This window comes from Crinia signifera, chromosome 1 (assembly GCF_055691185.1).
Source record: "Crinia signifera chromosome 1, ASM5569118v1, whole genome shotgun sequence".
Lineage (NCBI taxonomy): Eukaryota > Metazoa > Chordata > Amphibia > Anura > Myobatrachidae > Crinia > Crinia signifera.
Window position 1 is genome coordinate 311,714,666 of NC_139217.1, and position 17,551 is coordinate 311,732,216.

The 17,551-nt window shown below is 40.0% G+C and overlaps 1 protein-coding gene across 9 annotated transcripts in view; it reads right to left on the reverse strand.

The window, feature by feature from the left end:
• The window catches only part of TLE1 (TLE family member 1, transcriptional corepressor), a 57,249-nt gene that overhangs the window by 16,818 nt on the left and 22,880 nt on the right, over positions 1–17,551 (reverse strand). For all 9 annotated transcript variants that reach the window (XM_083186169.1, XM_083186168.1, XM_083186177.1 and 6 more), the window contains 5 exons: positions 10,928–11,132; positions 9,873–9,889; positions 4,987–5,103; positions 2,072–2,125; positions 710–862 (listed from right to left, as the gene is read on the reverse strand). In XM_083186169.1, the coding sequence (XP_083042295.1) occupies positions 710–862; positions 2,072–2,125; positions 4,987–5,103; positions 9,873–9,889; positions 10,928–11,132 (546 nt within the window). The remainder of the gene's footprint in view (positions 1–709; positions 863–2,071; positions 2,126–4,986; positions 5,104–9,872; positions 9,890–10,927; positions 11,133–17,551) is intronic.

Consider the following 17,551-nt stretch of genomic DNA (forward strand, 5'->3'; position numbering starts at 1 on the left):
CCGATGCCAAAAAAGGGGCATGGCCGGGAATAGTTGAGCTGCGGCCGGGAGCTAGTCAATTCCCGGCATAACGTGCACGACTGCTTGTGAAGTGGGGCACGTTCTGCAGAGATCCCTGTTAAATGCTTTTGGGGGAACACAGCATTGAATAGGGCTCTGTCGCTATTTCCACCGTCGGGAATAGCGGCGGGAGATTGAATACCCCTTTAGTCCCTATCTGCTCCTACCTCCATTCTGTCTTCACAGCTTCCTTTGTCCATATCCAGGAAGTTTAAAACCTATCATTTTGGTTTCACTTTAAGGAGTCATTTGGTCCGTCGAGTGGTCTCTAGTGGTCACTGGCAGTACTTCACCTCAAAAAGGTGAGAAGGATTCCGCCTTTTTTAGCGATACCAGAGGTTCACAAACTCAGGCCTCAAGGCACCCTATCAGTCCAGGCTTTTAGGATAACAAAAACTTGGGCCGAGTTTGTCAATTAGTACATCAATTTCAGTTAACCATCTGTGCTCGGCCATGGATAGGCATAAAACCTGGACTGGTTGGGGTTTTGGGAGCCTCTTATACTATTACATGAGGCTTTAAAAGTGAAGCTTAATAAAAAAAAAAATTAGTACTTCCAGAATGTTACACAAAATGTATCACTTTCAGAGTATATTTACCCATTTTTAAGATTTTCATAATTATAAAATGCACACGTCAGTCTTCTTACCAAACTCATTTCTTTTGATTTCAGTGATGTTGAACTTCCTGAAGATGCTGTAGATGCTGGACTGCTAGAAGCATCCTTTTTCATTAACCGGCTCTTATCAATACCATTTTCACGAGGTGAGTGAGCTGGACTGGCTCTTGGTGATGATGGATCCTTTAGGACATACACATAGATTATGTTATTACAGGTTATAAGCATTAAGCTGGGTACACACTTGGTGCTACATCGACCATTTAATCAATAAGCAGGCTCATATACAGTAGGTATGTACAGAGTTAGTGCATTGGCTATGCAGCACAGCTACTGCCCGATACATTGTTGTGGACGAGAGTATTCCTCCGAATGCCCATACACTTGCAGGCATTTCACGCTGCAAGTTGTACTAAGGCTACATAGGTACTAAAAATGTAGGGTTGGCTGGTTTAAACCATGGTTAAAGCCAAAGAAAAAAAAAATGTTGTGACTACAGGCAAAACACTGACATCTTATTAAAAAAAATAAAGCCTATTGTAAGGGAATCCCTGGTGTTCTTCCACATTCCTGTTGCTTGTGGTCTGTATGGATGGTGTAATGGTTAGCATTATTGCCTAACAGTGCCGAGTCATGGGTTTGATTCCCACCAAGGCCCTAACTGTGTGGAGTTTGTATATGAGGTACTTATGTAATATCTGGGCTCCCGTTTTTCTTATGAGACCGCGTCCCCTCGCGGGGCTCGCTGCGCTCACCACGCTTCGGGCACGGTGGCTCGCTGCGCTCGCCACACTATATAATATCAACTCCATGCGTAGTTGGATAGTAGGGGTATGAAAAAATGGGGTGCATTTAACATGGGAGCCCAGATAATACATAAGTACAGTATATTCTCCCCATACTTGCGTGGGTTTCCTCCCACAATTCAAAAATAGACTTGTAGGCTAATTGGCTCCAAACAAAATGAACCCTAGAATGTCTGTGTGCATGTGGTAGGGAATATAGACTGTAAACTCCACTGGGGCAGGGACTGATGTGAATGTTCAAATATTCTCTGTAAAGTGCTGCGGAATATGTGTGCGCTATATAAGAAATGTAATAAATAAAATATTTAAGTAAGCTAAACCAATGCAGTAAATCTCACACACAGATATATCAAGGTAATTCGGATGAGAGGTGCCAAGTCTGCCTAGCCTCAAGCTTCTCCCCCACATTCATTAATCCTAATGTATTTGCGATTATTAAACAACTTCTGACTGTTGAATTATGTTAAATGCCAGTAACATATCCAGTGCTAATGATTAACTCATTCCTTTTTGTTGGAGGCTATGGGCAGCATCACATCTTCAATTGAACTTCTATCTTAGCAAGTATTTTGGTAAGAAGTCTCACCTCGTTGGAAACATCTACAACCAAGTTGTCATCGCTTTTGTCCCCATCACTATCCTGTAATGACACACCACAATATAAAACCCCAGTAGCTATATAGGAATATAATATACATGTGATAAAATATTACATCATGGAAGTTATTTGACATGAAACCAAAAAGGAATAAAAGGTTGACAACTTTCAAAACTTCAAAGTTGCAATTTAAAAAGAAACATTTTAGGATCAAGCTTTAATTTACCCACATTACTTCAAATATACCATCTGAATAATTTGAACGGAAATATGGATGTTTTAGAACAGGCATGTTTAAACTATGGCCCTCCAGCTGTTGTGAAACTACAAGTCCCATAATGCCTTGCCACAGTTTTGATATTAGGGAATGCTAAAACTATGGCGAGGTATGCTGGGATGTGTAGTTTCACAACAGCTGGGAGGGCCACAGTTTGGACATGCCTTTTCTAGAAGAAAGCCGACACCAAAAACATTGCAGACCCCCCCTGGAATCCACATAGGACAATAATGAATCCTGAAGATATTATTTCAAAGGTTCTAGAAATCTGACCCCTGCTGTTACTGTATTTATTGTTGCTTGCATAATAGTTTTTGAAACTACTGGAAATGCTTTTCAAACCGGAAAACCAAGACTGTTAACTGTCTGGCTTTCTGAAAGACAAACAGGAAATAACTATGCTTTGTGAGACAGGGTTATCAAAGGGCTAGAATACATCTTTTAAGTGTACTGCCAAATATGTTGAATTGCATATACATAAAAACAAAAAAAAAAAAATATATATCTTGCACACTGTTGGAAATTGTAATTCAATTTTAGTAACAGATGAACAAACTTTTCAGAAGCTTATCACAACTGGCGATGTAGACAAATTATAGTACCTAGATCAGTGGATCTCAACCTTGGTCCTCAGGACCCCCAACAGTGCACATTTCACAGGTCTCCACAGACTCACGTGACATAATTCGCTCCACCTGTGATCATTTAAAATTTGTCAGTGAATGAGTGCACCTGCCAGGTGACCTGGAAAATGTGCACAGCTGGGGGTCCCGAGGACCGAGGTTAAGAACCACTGACCTAGATATTAATTTGTGATTAAGATAGAGATGCCTAAAAAATGGGCATGAATGAAAGATCTCTAATGCAATATGGGCATGTTTCATGCAATTCTGACAAATTGTTGCAACAGATCGCATGGAAAAGGTTGCAATGCAATCGCAGGGAAAAAAAAAAGAACATGTGAGGCGCACTCCTACAGTACATAGGACTGCAGACTATGTACTGTATGTGGCCTAGTCACCTGGGAGCTGTTGGGTTAGTTGGTAGGCATCACATGTGGTATCTCACAATAATTGATGGGGGCTTGAACACTGCTCTCCAATTAAAATGCCCACTGTTTACAGCACTCAAATGCTCTGTAATGCCCCATAATGAAGTGCTGACTGAATTGCATGATGAGGCTTTAAATGTAAAAATTCTCAGAGTAATCCTTTCCACTATAATAACGCTGGCTAGGCCCTGCCCATGTTGGTACTCAGAGGGGTGTAGATAGGAAGGAAAAAGTAATGCACAAAATAAGCAGTTATTGATTAATGATGTAATGATGGCGTACATTGTACAAGCAAAATAACAAATTGATATTTGGGATATGTTGATAGCGGAGCAGAATGAAGAAACCAGATGTGATTACATAATGACAATTATTCCACTTAGGTAATATAGGCTATATGTATGGTCAACTTTAAACAAATAAATAAAGTAGTTTAACCCTTTGCATACATCTGTGGGAAATGTGCAAAATATATGCTAAAAAGGAGTGTAAAAAAATAAAATAAAAAAAAGATTATATTGCCTATACAAAAGGTAAACATTACAAGTCATTATGATTAATAAAATGGTTTGCTTGCCAATTTTCACACCTAATTTGACAAATTCCCTTGGCACTCAAAAAGGGTTAATTTCCCTGTTTCTGAATTTTATTGCTGGCTCCTACTCCTTTTAATTGGAGAAAACAGTCCTTCACTGTTAAAACCCACCTCTTAGCAGGGAGTCCAGTCTTAAAGGTCTGCTAAAGCACATGACTGACTACTGTATATTTTTTCCCCACAGTTTAGTACATAAATGGGTACTTATGTAGTATCTGGGCGCCCGATTTAGAAATCTTGTCGGATCGGGCACATCGCATCGCATGCGACCAAATCGTATGCGATGCGATGGACCCGATTTTTTCATAGGATTCAATGTTAAAATGGTCTGAGTCCATTTTAACATAGAATTCAATGGGAAAAAGGGGTCCTTTTCATACCCCTACTATCCAAGTGGGCAAGGAGTTGCATATAAACCTGTGGCGAGCGTAGCGAGCCACCGAGCCCGAAGCGTGGCGAGCCCCGCAAGGGGACGGTATTCTGTGTCCCCTCGCGGGGCTCGCTACGCTCGCCACAGGTTTATATCCAACTCCATGCCCACTTGGATAGTAGGGATATGAAAAGGACCCCTTTTTCCCATTGAATTCCATGTTAAAATGGACTCAGTCCATTTTAACATTGAATCCTATGGAAAAATCGGGTCGTCGTATGCGATGCGATATCGCATCTGATTGTATGCCTTAACTTAAGGCATACAATCAAAAAATCAGGCGCCCAGATACTACATAAGTACCCATAAATGTACTGCATTCCAGTAAATAGAAATGTTAATCATGAAAGTTTATTTGTCCATTCATGATTGCCGAGTTTTCTGACAGCAAAAGCATTAAAAGTTTCAAAAGACCACACTTGGGCAGACGCTCTACAAAACTGGATGCTTATTACTTTTGCATTCAAAACCTACTCTCTTCTGCTCTTACCATGCTGCCCACCTTTGATCTATATACAAAGTTACTGCTGTTACAAAGCTGTTAACTTACATAGTGGCTTGAATCTTTATCATCCACTTTCCTCTTTTTGAGATCATTACAATAATCTGGTCCATTCCTCCGTTTATCTGTTGCTCGTAGACTGTCAGAAACCAACAGAGAATTACTCTGTAATAAACACAGAAAAGCCGCTTATTAATACAAATGTATACGTAGAGTTTCCAAATCGCACCTCTGCACTCCACCAGAAGCTTAGAAAGTGGTGACAAGTTAACAGCAATACACCTACAAATCTCTTTATTTCATGATTCCTCAACTTTTTCTGCTTTCTCCTTGCCCATAAAAAAAAAAAAGCTTATACAAAATTACCTTTAACCACATACATTTAAGTACAACTAATTTGGGCGGATTAATACCAATACATGCCTCAAGTATTTTAAATTGTTTAAATGTCTATGTGCTTTATGGTTTGTGGTGGTCTTTTGAACTATCCAATGTACCTTTACTGTACACATGCCAGAATTTAAATATTTAAATCTAGAGCCCTATAAAATGGTCAGAAAACTAATAGGAGATCATCAAACATGTCTTCTTGGTTAAGTGGGTTTTCTGAATTATCTTAATTGAAAATTGTATGGTACTTGGGGGTTGGGCAGAAGCTCAATGATTAAAGGACATTCCTTGTCCAAAAAGCTTGGATGAAAACCCACTATATATTACACACTAGTATACAATTAAAACTACAAACACTTTTGTGATATAACATGTAGCCGTCGCATGTACCTACGCAAGATAGACTATACTTCTACAGATTGTGTTGTACATCTATGCATGCATAAAGCAATAAGGAGCTCTTTATCTGCATTTGATCTTTTAGGAATAACACTCATTAAAATTACAGTTTTAAAACACTGTTAAATGCATTTAATTTTAATCCAGCGAATTTCAGCTCAAAGTATGAAATGCAAATTTTTTTTTTTTATGAAATCTTCCTAACATTCTTCGGTATTGATACTTTGGGGCAGATGTATTAAGCCTTAACAAGAGATAAATGCAAGGGTGATAAGGAGAGATAAACGTCCAGCCAATCAGCTCTTTACTGACTTTTTTCAAACACAGGCTGTAACATGGCAGTTAGCGGGTGATTGGCTGGACGTTTATCTCTCCTTATCACCCTTGGATTTATCTCTTGTTAAAGCTTAATACATCTGCCCCAGTATGCCTTAATAGATCCTGAAAATAACTAAAAATTATAATATGCGCTATTTCGTCAAAGTAGAGATCAAGGTTATTAGTCTTGATGATAGAAGATGCTTTCAAAGCATTTTTTACGCCAAGGTAATTTCCAGTAACGTCAAGCAAGTACAGTTTAGGGAAAGAAATTAAAATCCATCACAAATGTAACTATTAGAGAGCTTGATTATTTGTCATAAGATTGATACACACCTAAAGATTTAACTGTCCAATCTGTCTGGTGGGAACAGACGTCTCAATATATGGGAACCAATGACTATTAACCATGTGCTTACAAACACAGAAAACAGACATAGTCGTTCAGACAAATTAGTTAACTAAATTTGATTCAAGAAATGTATCTGAACAATAGTTTTTGTCCATTTTCCAGAATTTTGAAACATAAGTTTGTTATTTGCTCCCATATATTAACAAATGTATTCCCACAAGATAAATTGGAAAGAAATCTTTTGGTGTGTACCCACCTTCTCCAAATACTGGCTAATGACATTACCTCCTTCCTATACAGCAGTTGTGTCTTTTAAAAGGGGCCTACACACATAGCGATGTGGGGAAATGAGCACTCTGAGTGATGCCAGATCGCTCAGCACACAGCGCTGCACAGCTATATGCCGCTGAGCGATCTATCCGAGTCAGTGTTCTCTGTAAGAACACTGGCCCTGACCACGGCGATTAACTAGATTTATCATGCTGGATATTAATCGCCGGGGGATAGCGAAGCGCAGGGTCGTGCATCACTATTGTTGTGTCCCTGCATAGGGAGCAATGCATGAGCATTTTCAAAGTGATCTAGTAAAAAAAAAAAAAAAAACGGTACTTATGAGTTATCCGGGCGCCCGATTTCTAAATCGGGTCGGATCGGGCACATCGCATCGCATCGCATGCGACCATCGGATGCGATGCGATGACCCGATTTTTCCATAGGAATCAATGTTAAAATGGACAGAGTCCATTTTAACATGGAATTCAATGGGAAAAAGGGGTCCTCTTCATACCCCTACTATCCAAGTGGGCATGGAGTTGGATATAAACCTGTGGCGAGCGTAGCGAGCCACCGAGCCCGAAGCGTGGCGAGCGTAGCGAGCCCCGCGAGGGGACACAGAATACCGTCCCCTCGCCACGCTTCGGGCTCGGTGGCTCGCTACGCTCGCCACAGGTTTATATCCAACTCCATGCCCACTTGGATAGTAGGGGTATGAAGAGGACCCCTTTTTCCCATTGAATTCCATGTTAAAATGGACTCTGTCCATTTTAACATTGATTCCTATGGAAAAATCGGGTCATCGCATCCGATGGTCGCATGCGATGCGATATCGTATCGCATCGCATCTGATTGTATGCCTTAACTTAAGGCATACAATCAAAAAAATCGGGCGCCCGGATAACTCATAAGTACCAAAAAAACACGCTACATGTATAGGCGCCATTAGAATAATACTCTATATTTGGTACATATCAGTTGCATCTGGATTAATTTTTTATCCTTAGGCACAGAATGAATCTGCTATAAAGGTTTAAAAAAAACAAAAGAAAAAAACAGACACGATAAGGCCTTAAGGGTGCACTTACAGATTTTTCCGCTCAGCCCAAGAAGTTGAGGGAAAAATTACACCCTCGGCCTTCACGCACAGGGTAACCCAAAGATTTGGGGCATTTAACCCTGAGTGTTTGGGTTAATGTGCGGCAGTCATGAGTTTACCATGGTGAGATTTGCATAATAAACTCACTCCTCCAGGAGTTACCCCTACTTAATGTAACACAAGTGCTAGTGCTTTTTATGGCATATTAGAATACTACTTTATGGACCTTCTATAGCTAACACTCAACACATAACTTTCCAAAATTACAGGCATATCAGTTACATTTTTCTCAAAAGCAGCAATACCGAACAGTAGGATCTTCAGATATCATTAGATCCCTATAGATAGATGGGCAGATGGATAGGCTGCATTCACGTACACCCAGGAGCCTCATTTCTAAGCTTAGAAGAACGATGACAAATAGGGGCTAGCACCAAGACTATGTGGAAAATATTAGTGACCTTTTATTTTTTATATGTAGGTTTTGTATTTTTTTTTTATTAACTGAATGTATCTTCTACATATTTTTATCTGAACACTCTCAGTTGACTTCATACATTGATGGGGCAGCTGAAATCAAAACTGCTCATTTCAATGGTCTGCTAAATTCATGTAACACAATATTCAATAGTTTTAATGGCAGCGGTGATCACATTTTGGACAATCTCATGTACAATTATTAAGATCAACGCCAAACAAGGAGTTGCTGGTGTGGTCATTGAACAGACAGGCATGCCCCTACATTTACTACACTAACAGAAGACTTCATCATTTAGCATCATCATATACCCCTTCACTGAATAAGTCGCCTGTCACTGATCGCAGAGTACCAATGATTGAAACCTGTGAAGGATCAAACATATAGGAGATAGCAGCAATACACTTGGCAAGCAGTTCAAAAACCTATTGAAAAAAATTGAGTAGAGAAGGGGCCAGCTAGACAATGTTCTTTCAATGAAGTACTAGTCAACCTTTATGTGGCACCAATTTATTCAACTGGATGGGAAAGCAGCTTCAACGCCGATTGAATATTATCTCAACGCAAGGAGAGAAACCATCTTTGAACCTATTCTTTACAATAAGAACAAACGTTTGTGCCCTCATTCCTACTTTTGTGAACTAAATGTGGATCGTCGCTGGTAATCCTACCACTGGTGGTTATACTTTATGGCCAATTGTTTTCCATGGTTATAAATTGCATTAAAAAAATATATATATTTATAGCACATTAAAGGGAGGTACAATTTAACAAAAACAATTATTTTACACAAATGGCTATATAAAACCAAATCTGAACATACCGTTCCTTGACCAAAGAATAAAGTATAGTTTTAGTATAGATTAGTATTCCTTTCTGCACACAGCTTTTTATGCTCACTGCACAGGACTAAAAATGTGACTTGAACAATCCAGTATACAGAAGCAGTGAATGGTTTTAACAGCTAGTAGAACAGGGTATTGATCCAAAAATACTTCCAGTATAATAAAACCAGAACATTTGCATTTCTATGCTACTGCACTACAACGAAAGCCTGCAGAGGTAGTTGAAAGTGACATAGGATACCTAAATGGCACTGGGCAGACGTTGCTGCAGCCCCCTGATGGAACATAAAACTTCAATAAAAGGCTGGTACTTTTGTGGGACAAAACTAGAGATGTATAAACTTTGTTTTGTCCTTTTGTTATGTTATATAAGTTACTACAAACTTTGTATAAATTGTCAGACCCGGTTTCATTTTTTTTGTTCTAAAAGTAAAAAAATTTAAAATAAGGCAGATGTTTTAAAACTCAATAAAAAAAAAAAACACAACTTAATTTTAAAATCACAGGAAAGCATGGTTGCACAAAGGTTAGCATTGTTGTAATGCTGCCCAATGATTGACACATGGGTCGTACTGCCTTTAATTTGAATATTCACCCTATATGTAGGTGTGTAATAATTCAGAGGGATGGGACATTAGAAGTAGTGATCAACTGTATCACCAGAAACTATGTATTAAAATTGTATGAATGTCACACCAATATAATATTTCAACATGGTTAAGCATTTAAGAAAATATGGCTGGTTGGACGTATTGTAAAGGTTAGCATGAAGTTACTTACTGTTCCTGGCTCTCTTTCTGCTCACGAAGAAATCCAGAAATGCAGACATGTCCGTTCAGACACATGAGCAAGAACAAAGAAAAAAAAATTAAGAAAAAAAAAAAAAGGGAGGACAAATTAGAAGACAAGTCTCAAAAGGTTTAAAATGTATTTTATTTTTCATTCATAATAAAAAAAATTGCACATTTTTAATACAAATAATTATCAAGTTACAGCAACTTTTAAAAACAAGAAAATACAATTTGCATAAAGCCCCAACCAAAATAAGTTAAAGAAGTGCAAACGTGCCCATTTGTTTCATTGCATACAAATAGTGTGGTAGTTTTTGCTGCAACCTAGTTTGAGCATATATCTTTGCATTACCTTTAACAATGAATTAACATAATTTCACAGCCAGAATTAAGTAGAACGGCCCATTTCGGACTTCTGGCTGCAGATCACCCTGCAGTTAGCCTTTTCTCTTATTAATGGATATTCTGATATATATTAATCTAGTAGTAACAGATGACTTAAATGAAAATGAAAGTTTAGTGCATCTGCAGCCAGTACATTAATGGACACAAATTTAGAATTATGCTGTACAGATTTGAGTTTACAGCAGATACTTGACAAAATTAGCCAGCAGGTTGATTTTATTGTGAAAGACAAATTTATTTTTCTATACAATGTAATATTAAAAAGTAAGACCTATGGAATCATTTCATTCAACTCCAAGGTGGTTTTGAGAAGGCTCTTACTGCATGCAACATTTCAGTTTTAGATCATCCATAGCAATACTATGTACAACCTGAGGACATTAAGTGACGTCAAATCCAGAAAACTACCTTTTTACACATTAGATAAATTCAATTCACTTTAGGAATTTTGTGACAAAGTATTTAAATTTGCCCCAAAACAGGCCACTGTTTTTTAGGAAATGCCTGGGAGCACAGGATACTTAAGCTCACAAAACCACTTAACTCTTCGCATACGCCACAAAAAGTTTGGATATTTGGGGAGGATTTAAAAAAAAAAAAAAAATCTGACATCCTAGATCGGCTTGCCATGCCTCTCACCTCTGTGGTGGTCTGTGTCATGATGTTTCTTGTCATCTTTTAAGGTGAGGTGAGACTGCCCACCAAGAGCATTTGAAAGGGCAAGAAGACCTGCGCTGCTTCCCAGGGGTGGCATACCAGGTGGTTGAAGTCCTGATGGATGTGGAGTTAGAGGCACTGGTGGTCCATGACTGTGGGACAAATGTTGAGCTTGTAACTGCTGCTGCTGTAGTAGTTGGTAGTAGATGTGTGGTAAAGATGGTAATCCAAGAAAAAGAAAAATATTGAATTAGGAACGAGAATGAAAAGAAATATATCTACACAAGTAAATTAAAGATTTTATAAATTTCAGAGTCAGCTGAGAAACCGATTAGAAGTTAGAGGGGACATTTGATTAGCTTCGAGTTTGTTTCAGCACCTTAGTGCCAGTCAACCAAGTACCCCATAAGATCATGCGTGTCCTGGACAACCTGTGGCTCTCCTGCTGTTGTGAAACTACAAGCCCCAGCATGCATTACCATTGTATGGCTAATAGGGAAAGCTAAAACTGTGTCAAGGCATGCTGGTATGTGCAGAGCTACAGTTTGCCCAGGCCTGCACTAAACAGGATCGAATAAAAACCTAGATCTGGATGGGAGCGGGAGCAAGTGTAAGTGTGTATACACACACTTTTTTTTTTTTAAACAATTTTACTGAATGTTTTTGTCCATTTTCCTGGGCTTGTGAGCAAATTGCCGATTGTCATATGCTCCCATATCAGATTGTCAGTCAAATGGTTTAAATACAACAGGTTCAACATCAGAGTGACAGTTTTTGATCGTTGCCAGATTTCGGGAGCAAATTACTGAACAAATGAAATTTGCTCCAATCCAGATTTTTATTCCATCCAATCAACTAGATGGATGAAAGTTGGTCTATTACAGACTGGATAACTCGTGGCTATCCAGCTGTTGTGAAATTACTCATTCCAGCAGACCCCGCAACAGTATTGCTACAAGGGAATACTATAACGATTGCAGGGTATGCTGGGATGTGTAGTTTCAGAACAGCTGGAAAACCACCAGTTGGCGAGGCATGCTCTGGTGTAATTCTGGTTATGAATAAAACGAAAACATGGAAAAATGTGGCTACACACTAAGGGGGAGCTTTAACAAATTATATTCTTGTAACCGCTTAATACAAAAGGTGAAATGGTGATCCAGCCAATCAGCTTTTGTTTTTAAACCATTTAAGAGTTGTAACTAGTGACAAGAATATCAATCATCCTACCAAGCTGTACTCAAACTATCATTTCAGTGGCTATTCTGGAAATATAACCATTACACACCACTGCATCGGGTTTGGGTCATAGGGTTGACCACTGAACGTTGACACCTGAATTAGGCCACATGGCTAAGGTAGACAGGGTTGGAAGAGCGACCCAAGCATTAGGTCAACAAGTTTTTCACATTTTTGTCACAAATGTGACACTGTCTAAGTGTACCGCTGCACACACCAGGCTTCAGGCACAATGCCTCGCTACACTAGGCACCCTATTATCCCACCACGCCATAGTGGATGGTAGGGTGTGAAATACCATCTGTAGGCACAGGTTAGCTCCATTAAAAAAATAAAAAATAAATAAACTCATGTTTATCTTTTGACTGTTCCCATTGTCGACCTAATGATTGTGTCGACCTTCCGACCTATTCCAGGTGTCTACCTAAACTGTTGACTTTCAGTGGACGACCTTCTTTAAACTCAATCTAGTGACCATATCCTACTGCAAAAGCACTTCCTAATGGTGCCATACAAAATAATGAAACCGTTCAATTTATACAACAAAACCATCTACTGCTGCATACACAAGTGTTTACAAATAAACAAACAAAACTGCTGTCAAAAGAAAAAAAAATATGCTTAATAAAGTGTTCCAAAATGAAAGCAAAGTTTATACAAGCAAACGTTGTACTATGGCAAATACAAACAACCTGTTATAACTGCCTTAGAATGAATACTCCTCTTGGAACATACCTCCCACCACAGCAAGAACAGCAGCTGCTGGAAAACTTAAGAAACAACCCTGACTACACAGCTGCACAAAGCAGTCTATTTCAGGCCACAATCACAATGCACACAGGGTCTGCTAGGAAGGACGGATGGAGGGAGGGGGTGTGATCAGATATAAATTATAGTATTCACACAGTAGATAAAAGCATCAGTGCACAACAGGATATCGGGAAGATGCAAAATATAGGTTTTATAAACTGTACAATTATTTTGTACCAATTTGTGGCAAAGAGTCACTGCAGTCAGCAATGAATATTTCATACTAAATCTGGGATTTGGAGCCTACAGCCATCAGATTACAAACTCTAGAACACAAAATAGGCCTAGGATTAATTCTAGAAATGACAGTCGAATTAAAGAGTTGCAACACTAATGAAAGCTTTCAGATAAAGAAACCGAGAAATACAGAAAGCACTGAAACAGTCCACAAACACATATATAACACCATGTGTTGTATTGAAATTTCCTGTACGACAATATATGCAACCTAGTTATTTATAGGCTTTACAAGGATTAAGTAGATACTCACACAAGTAAGCCCTCAAGAGGTTAACCTTATCCTCTTAAGCTTCACACACTACAATCCTAGATATGACTAGCAACCACAGCCAAGGAGAGAAATAAACCAGCATCTTGCTAATCCTTTAGCCAATCACCTCATGCAAAGTGAGCCTGTTAGGAGGCAGACAACTCAATATGACAGTGCTGGCTCAGAGCTCGCAGTCCGACTTTTGACAGAATGCTCAACCATCATAAAACATTATGTAAGAAAAGATCACAGCATATGTAGCAAACCGTGCCAGAAAACCTATAAACACCATTTACTGTGCACTCTGCCAGATCACATTATGTACACGCAGTGAGAAACACACACGTCAACAATCTTAAAAAAAAAAAAAATCACATTCCAGGCTTCAAAGAGTAATTCAATATATCTATTTGCACATACATACTATACATATATCTATATATGCCACAAGTTGGTTGCTGCTGGGAAAATGAATGACAGGAGGAAGGAGAATTACGTCTGGTTCATTTGCATGATAAAAGTTGTGATCTCTCATTCTCATAATAGGTGTCTAAACCGTTAAATTACTATTTCTTTACTTGGTGTGAAAGACGCTGCTCCCTTGGAGCATGCCCCCCTACTCCCTATTGTTCTCCCTACTAAGTCGGCCTGCTCAACAATACTGACAGCTGCTATCAACTTGGGCAGTGCATACTTTCAATGCAGCTGCTGCTTGTAGCGACAGACAGAAGCTCCTCATGCCTCCTCCCATTTGGGGAGACAGGTTGACACTGCATTTTCAATGAAGGGAAGCAAAGGTTCTTCGATTAGTCAACCAAATGTTATGCTCCATTGATTTTGCAGGAGTCTTTGAAACAGGACAGAAGACAAGACTTATAGTATTGCTGCAGCGAGTTATCGATCACACAAGGAAAAAAAAAATGTATATACATGCAAACCAAGCACACTAGACGGAATTGTAAAACCCGCCAACTTCAAAAAATGTATACATGCTAACAGGCAAAGAGAATTAAACCAGAGTATGCATGTGTGATACACATTAATTTAATCTGGTTCAGTAGCAGTTCAAATGTGAAACATCCCTGCCATTTGAACGAGGAGGGGGTGATGTAAATGAAGCAGCATTTAGGGGGAGGGATGTAGAGTGAAGAAGGTTAGGGGAGGGAATGTTTATGCAAGGCTAAGCTGTCAAGTATAATAAAGCGGCTTGAATAAAACGTAAGCTGAAAATCCACTGAAGCTTCCCATTTCAGGGAGGAAAAAGCTATTAAAAGGAAATGAAGGTCACCCTCCCAGTTTATTTCACCTAATTGACTGCCAATGGCTTACCACAGACAAACCAACTGCAGATCTGCAATTGAGAAACTGATGAAAGGAGAGTTTTCAAGCTGAGACTCATTCTTTTATCAGCACTAATCCTCCCGCGTTTTTATGTCTTTTTTTCCCCCCCCTCTATCTCCAGTTGGGATGTAATTTTAAGCACAGATGGATTAACTGGTCCCATTGTCTGCAGACGTCACTGGACTATGGCACTGTTAATCCATACAGCAGCATGTCTAATTATCATTACAAAGTGTCTGAAGGAACCATAAAGACCAGCAGGGCATCTTCTCACAAGCAATTAACATAAATTGATAAATGAGTAATTTGAATCAGCTCAAGCCGCTCGCATGAATAAAATCAAAAGCGACAGCTTCTTGTTTCGGCTACTTTCTGCTTGCTCTGGGAGGCCAAAAACTGATAGAAACACTCTAGACTTGATGTGGCGGGAATAATTGAATTCACACAGAGGGAGGAATGCATGGTTCAATGAATTCATTATTGCGCAACAAAACCTGTGATTGACAGTCATAGGGAGGTAGTATTAACCCATAAACAGATTAAGGGAGGAGGCATGGATGGAATAAAAAAAAAAATAGAAATCTACTAAAATCTGCACATTATGTCAGGCAATTAAATACGTTGTTGAAAGCACTGACAAGCTGCTCTCAGAGAACATCAACTCAATACTGAATTTAACAAACAGAAATGGTGGTGCACGCCTTAAGGGACCAATTCATTAATGTCCATCACCACTGACTGGTAACTACACTATTTTACTGAGAGAGGGATTTTATATTTAAATAAATCTAAATACTTTTACATGAATTCCATAGTATACTAACTGTTCTGGTTAATAAAAGTAGATACATTTCTCACGTTTAGGAAGAAATACTATATTCTTATTTTATACGTTTACCACAATTGGGGGTATTCAATCCCGGGTTCTGACTGTCGGAACGTCCCGACAGTCTGAACCCTGTCTCGTTTTCGGTCCGCTTGCCAGTTTATCGGCAGGTGAAATTAAATGTTCTGCCTGTCGAGCAGCGAAAAGGGGGTGTGTTGGCAAAAACTCCTGTTGATTGTCGAAATCCGGCAGTGAACGCGACAATCCAGGACGTTTTCGGCAAAATGGACCGTACTGGTTTCAGTTGGGTCCGTTCTTTCGAGCTGCCTCTTCAATGTGGGTCGCAAAAGACAGCATTGGATAGGTGCCCGCTGCTATTTCACCTCTCGGAAGTACTGGCGGGGATTGTATACCCACTAGGATTGCCGCTTTCAGAATGTTAAATGGAAGTTTTATGATTAAGGACCTATTTACTAAGCCCCAGGGAGAGATAAAACTTAGAACAGTCACATCAGCTCCTAAGTGGGTTGTTCAATTATTGCCTTTTTTTGATCAGTCCAAAAATCAGTTTCCATCCATTTTTAGAGCAAATAGGATTCGCCCTATTCAAAAACTGTGCAGATGTGTCGACAGGTCAAAAACCATCTGACCTACAAAATCGGTGATCTATATCTTGACTGCATGTACTAAGATCGTAGGGGGGAGGGGGGGGTCTTACATCTAACAAGTAAACTTTTTCCCCCATACACAAAAGACTATCTTCGCAGCAGCCGATATAGTTAACGATATCAGCCCTGGGTGGTCAAATTTAATGTATACACTATAGGCAAAAGATTATCTTTTGTAGGCAATGACATCACCACTGTCATTGCCTACATAGCCGACATGCAAGTTCAGTAGACAAGAGTTAAGGTACTCTTTACTTAGCACGGCGCCCATTGAATGCACTAAAAAAATCGGGTGCGACGCGACCAACGCGATGCCCGCGATTTCCCATAGGGAACAATGTTAAATGTCTCAATTGACCCGATTTTCCTGTTCAATGCCTCAATTGACCCGATTTTTCCATAGGAAACAATGTTAAATGGCCAACAGAGGCCAAATAGCCACCCTGAAGTGTGAAATGGCCCCCACAATTGTTAACGCCACCCCACGATCAACGTCAACCCGAAGCGTGGCGAGCGAAGCGAGCCCGCGAGGGGCGGCGGTACGCGTCCTACGACCTTTTCATACCCCCACTATCCACGTCGGCATGGAGTTGAGAATAGAATAGTGTGGCGAGCGCAGCAAGCCCGAAGAGTGGCGAGGGCAGCGAGCCCCGCGCGGGGACGCGGATACCTGTGAAGCCCGCGAAGGGACGCGTTTACCTGTGAAGGTATCCGCGTGCGCTCGCCACGCTTCGGGCTCGGTGGCTCGCCACACTATTCTATTCTCAACTCCACGCCGACGTGGATAGTGGGGGTATGAAAAGGTCGTAGGACGCGTACCGCTGCGCTCGCCACGCTTCGGGTTGACGTTGATCGTGGGGTGACGTTAACAATTGTGGGGGCCATTTCACACTTCAGGGTGGCTATTTGGCCTCTGTGGGCGATTTAACATTGTTTCCTATGGAAAAATCGGGTCAATTGAGGCATTGAACATGAAAATCGGGTCAATTGAGACATTTAACGTTGTTCCCTATGGGAAATCGCGGGCATCGCGTCGGTCGCGTCGCACGCGATTTTTAGTGCATTCAATGCCCGCGATTTTTTTACCTGCGATGCCCACGATCAAAATCGTGGGCGCCGTGCTAGGTAAAGAGTACCGGAGTTAATGAGTGAACACACTTGACAATATTATAAAAGATATCGCTCAGAAGACCCTTTATGTGGCTTTTTTTATTTAGAAATGTCATGAGCAA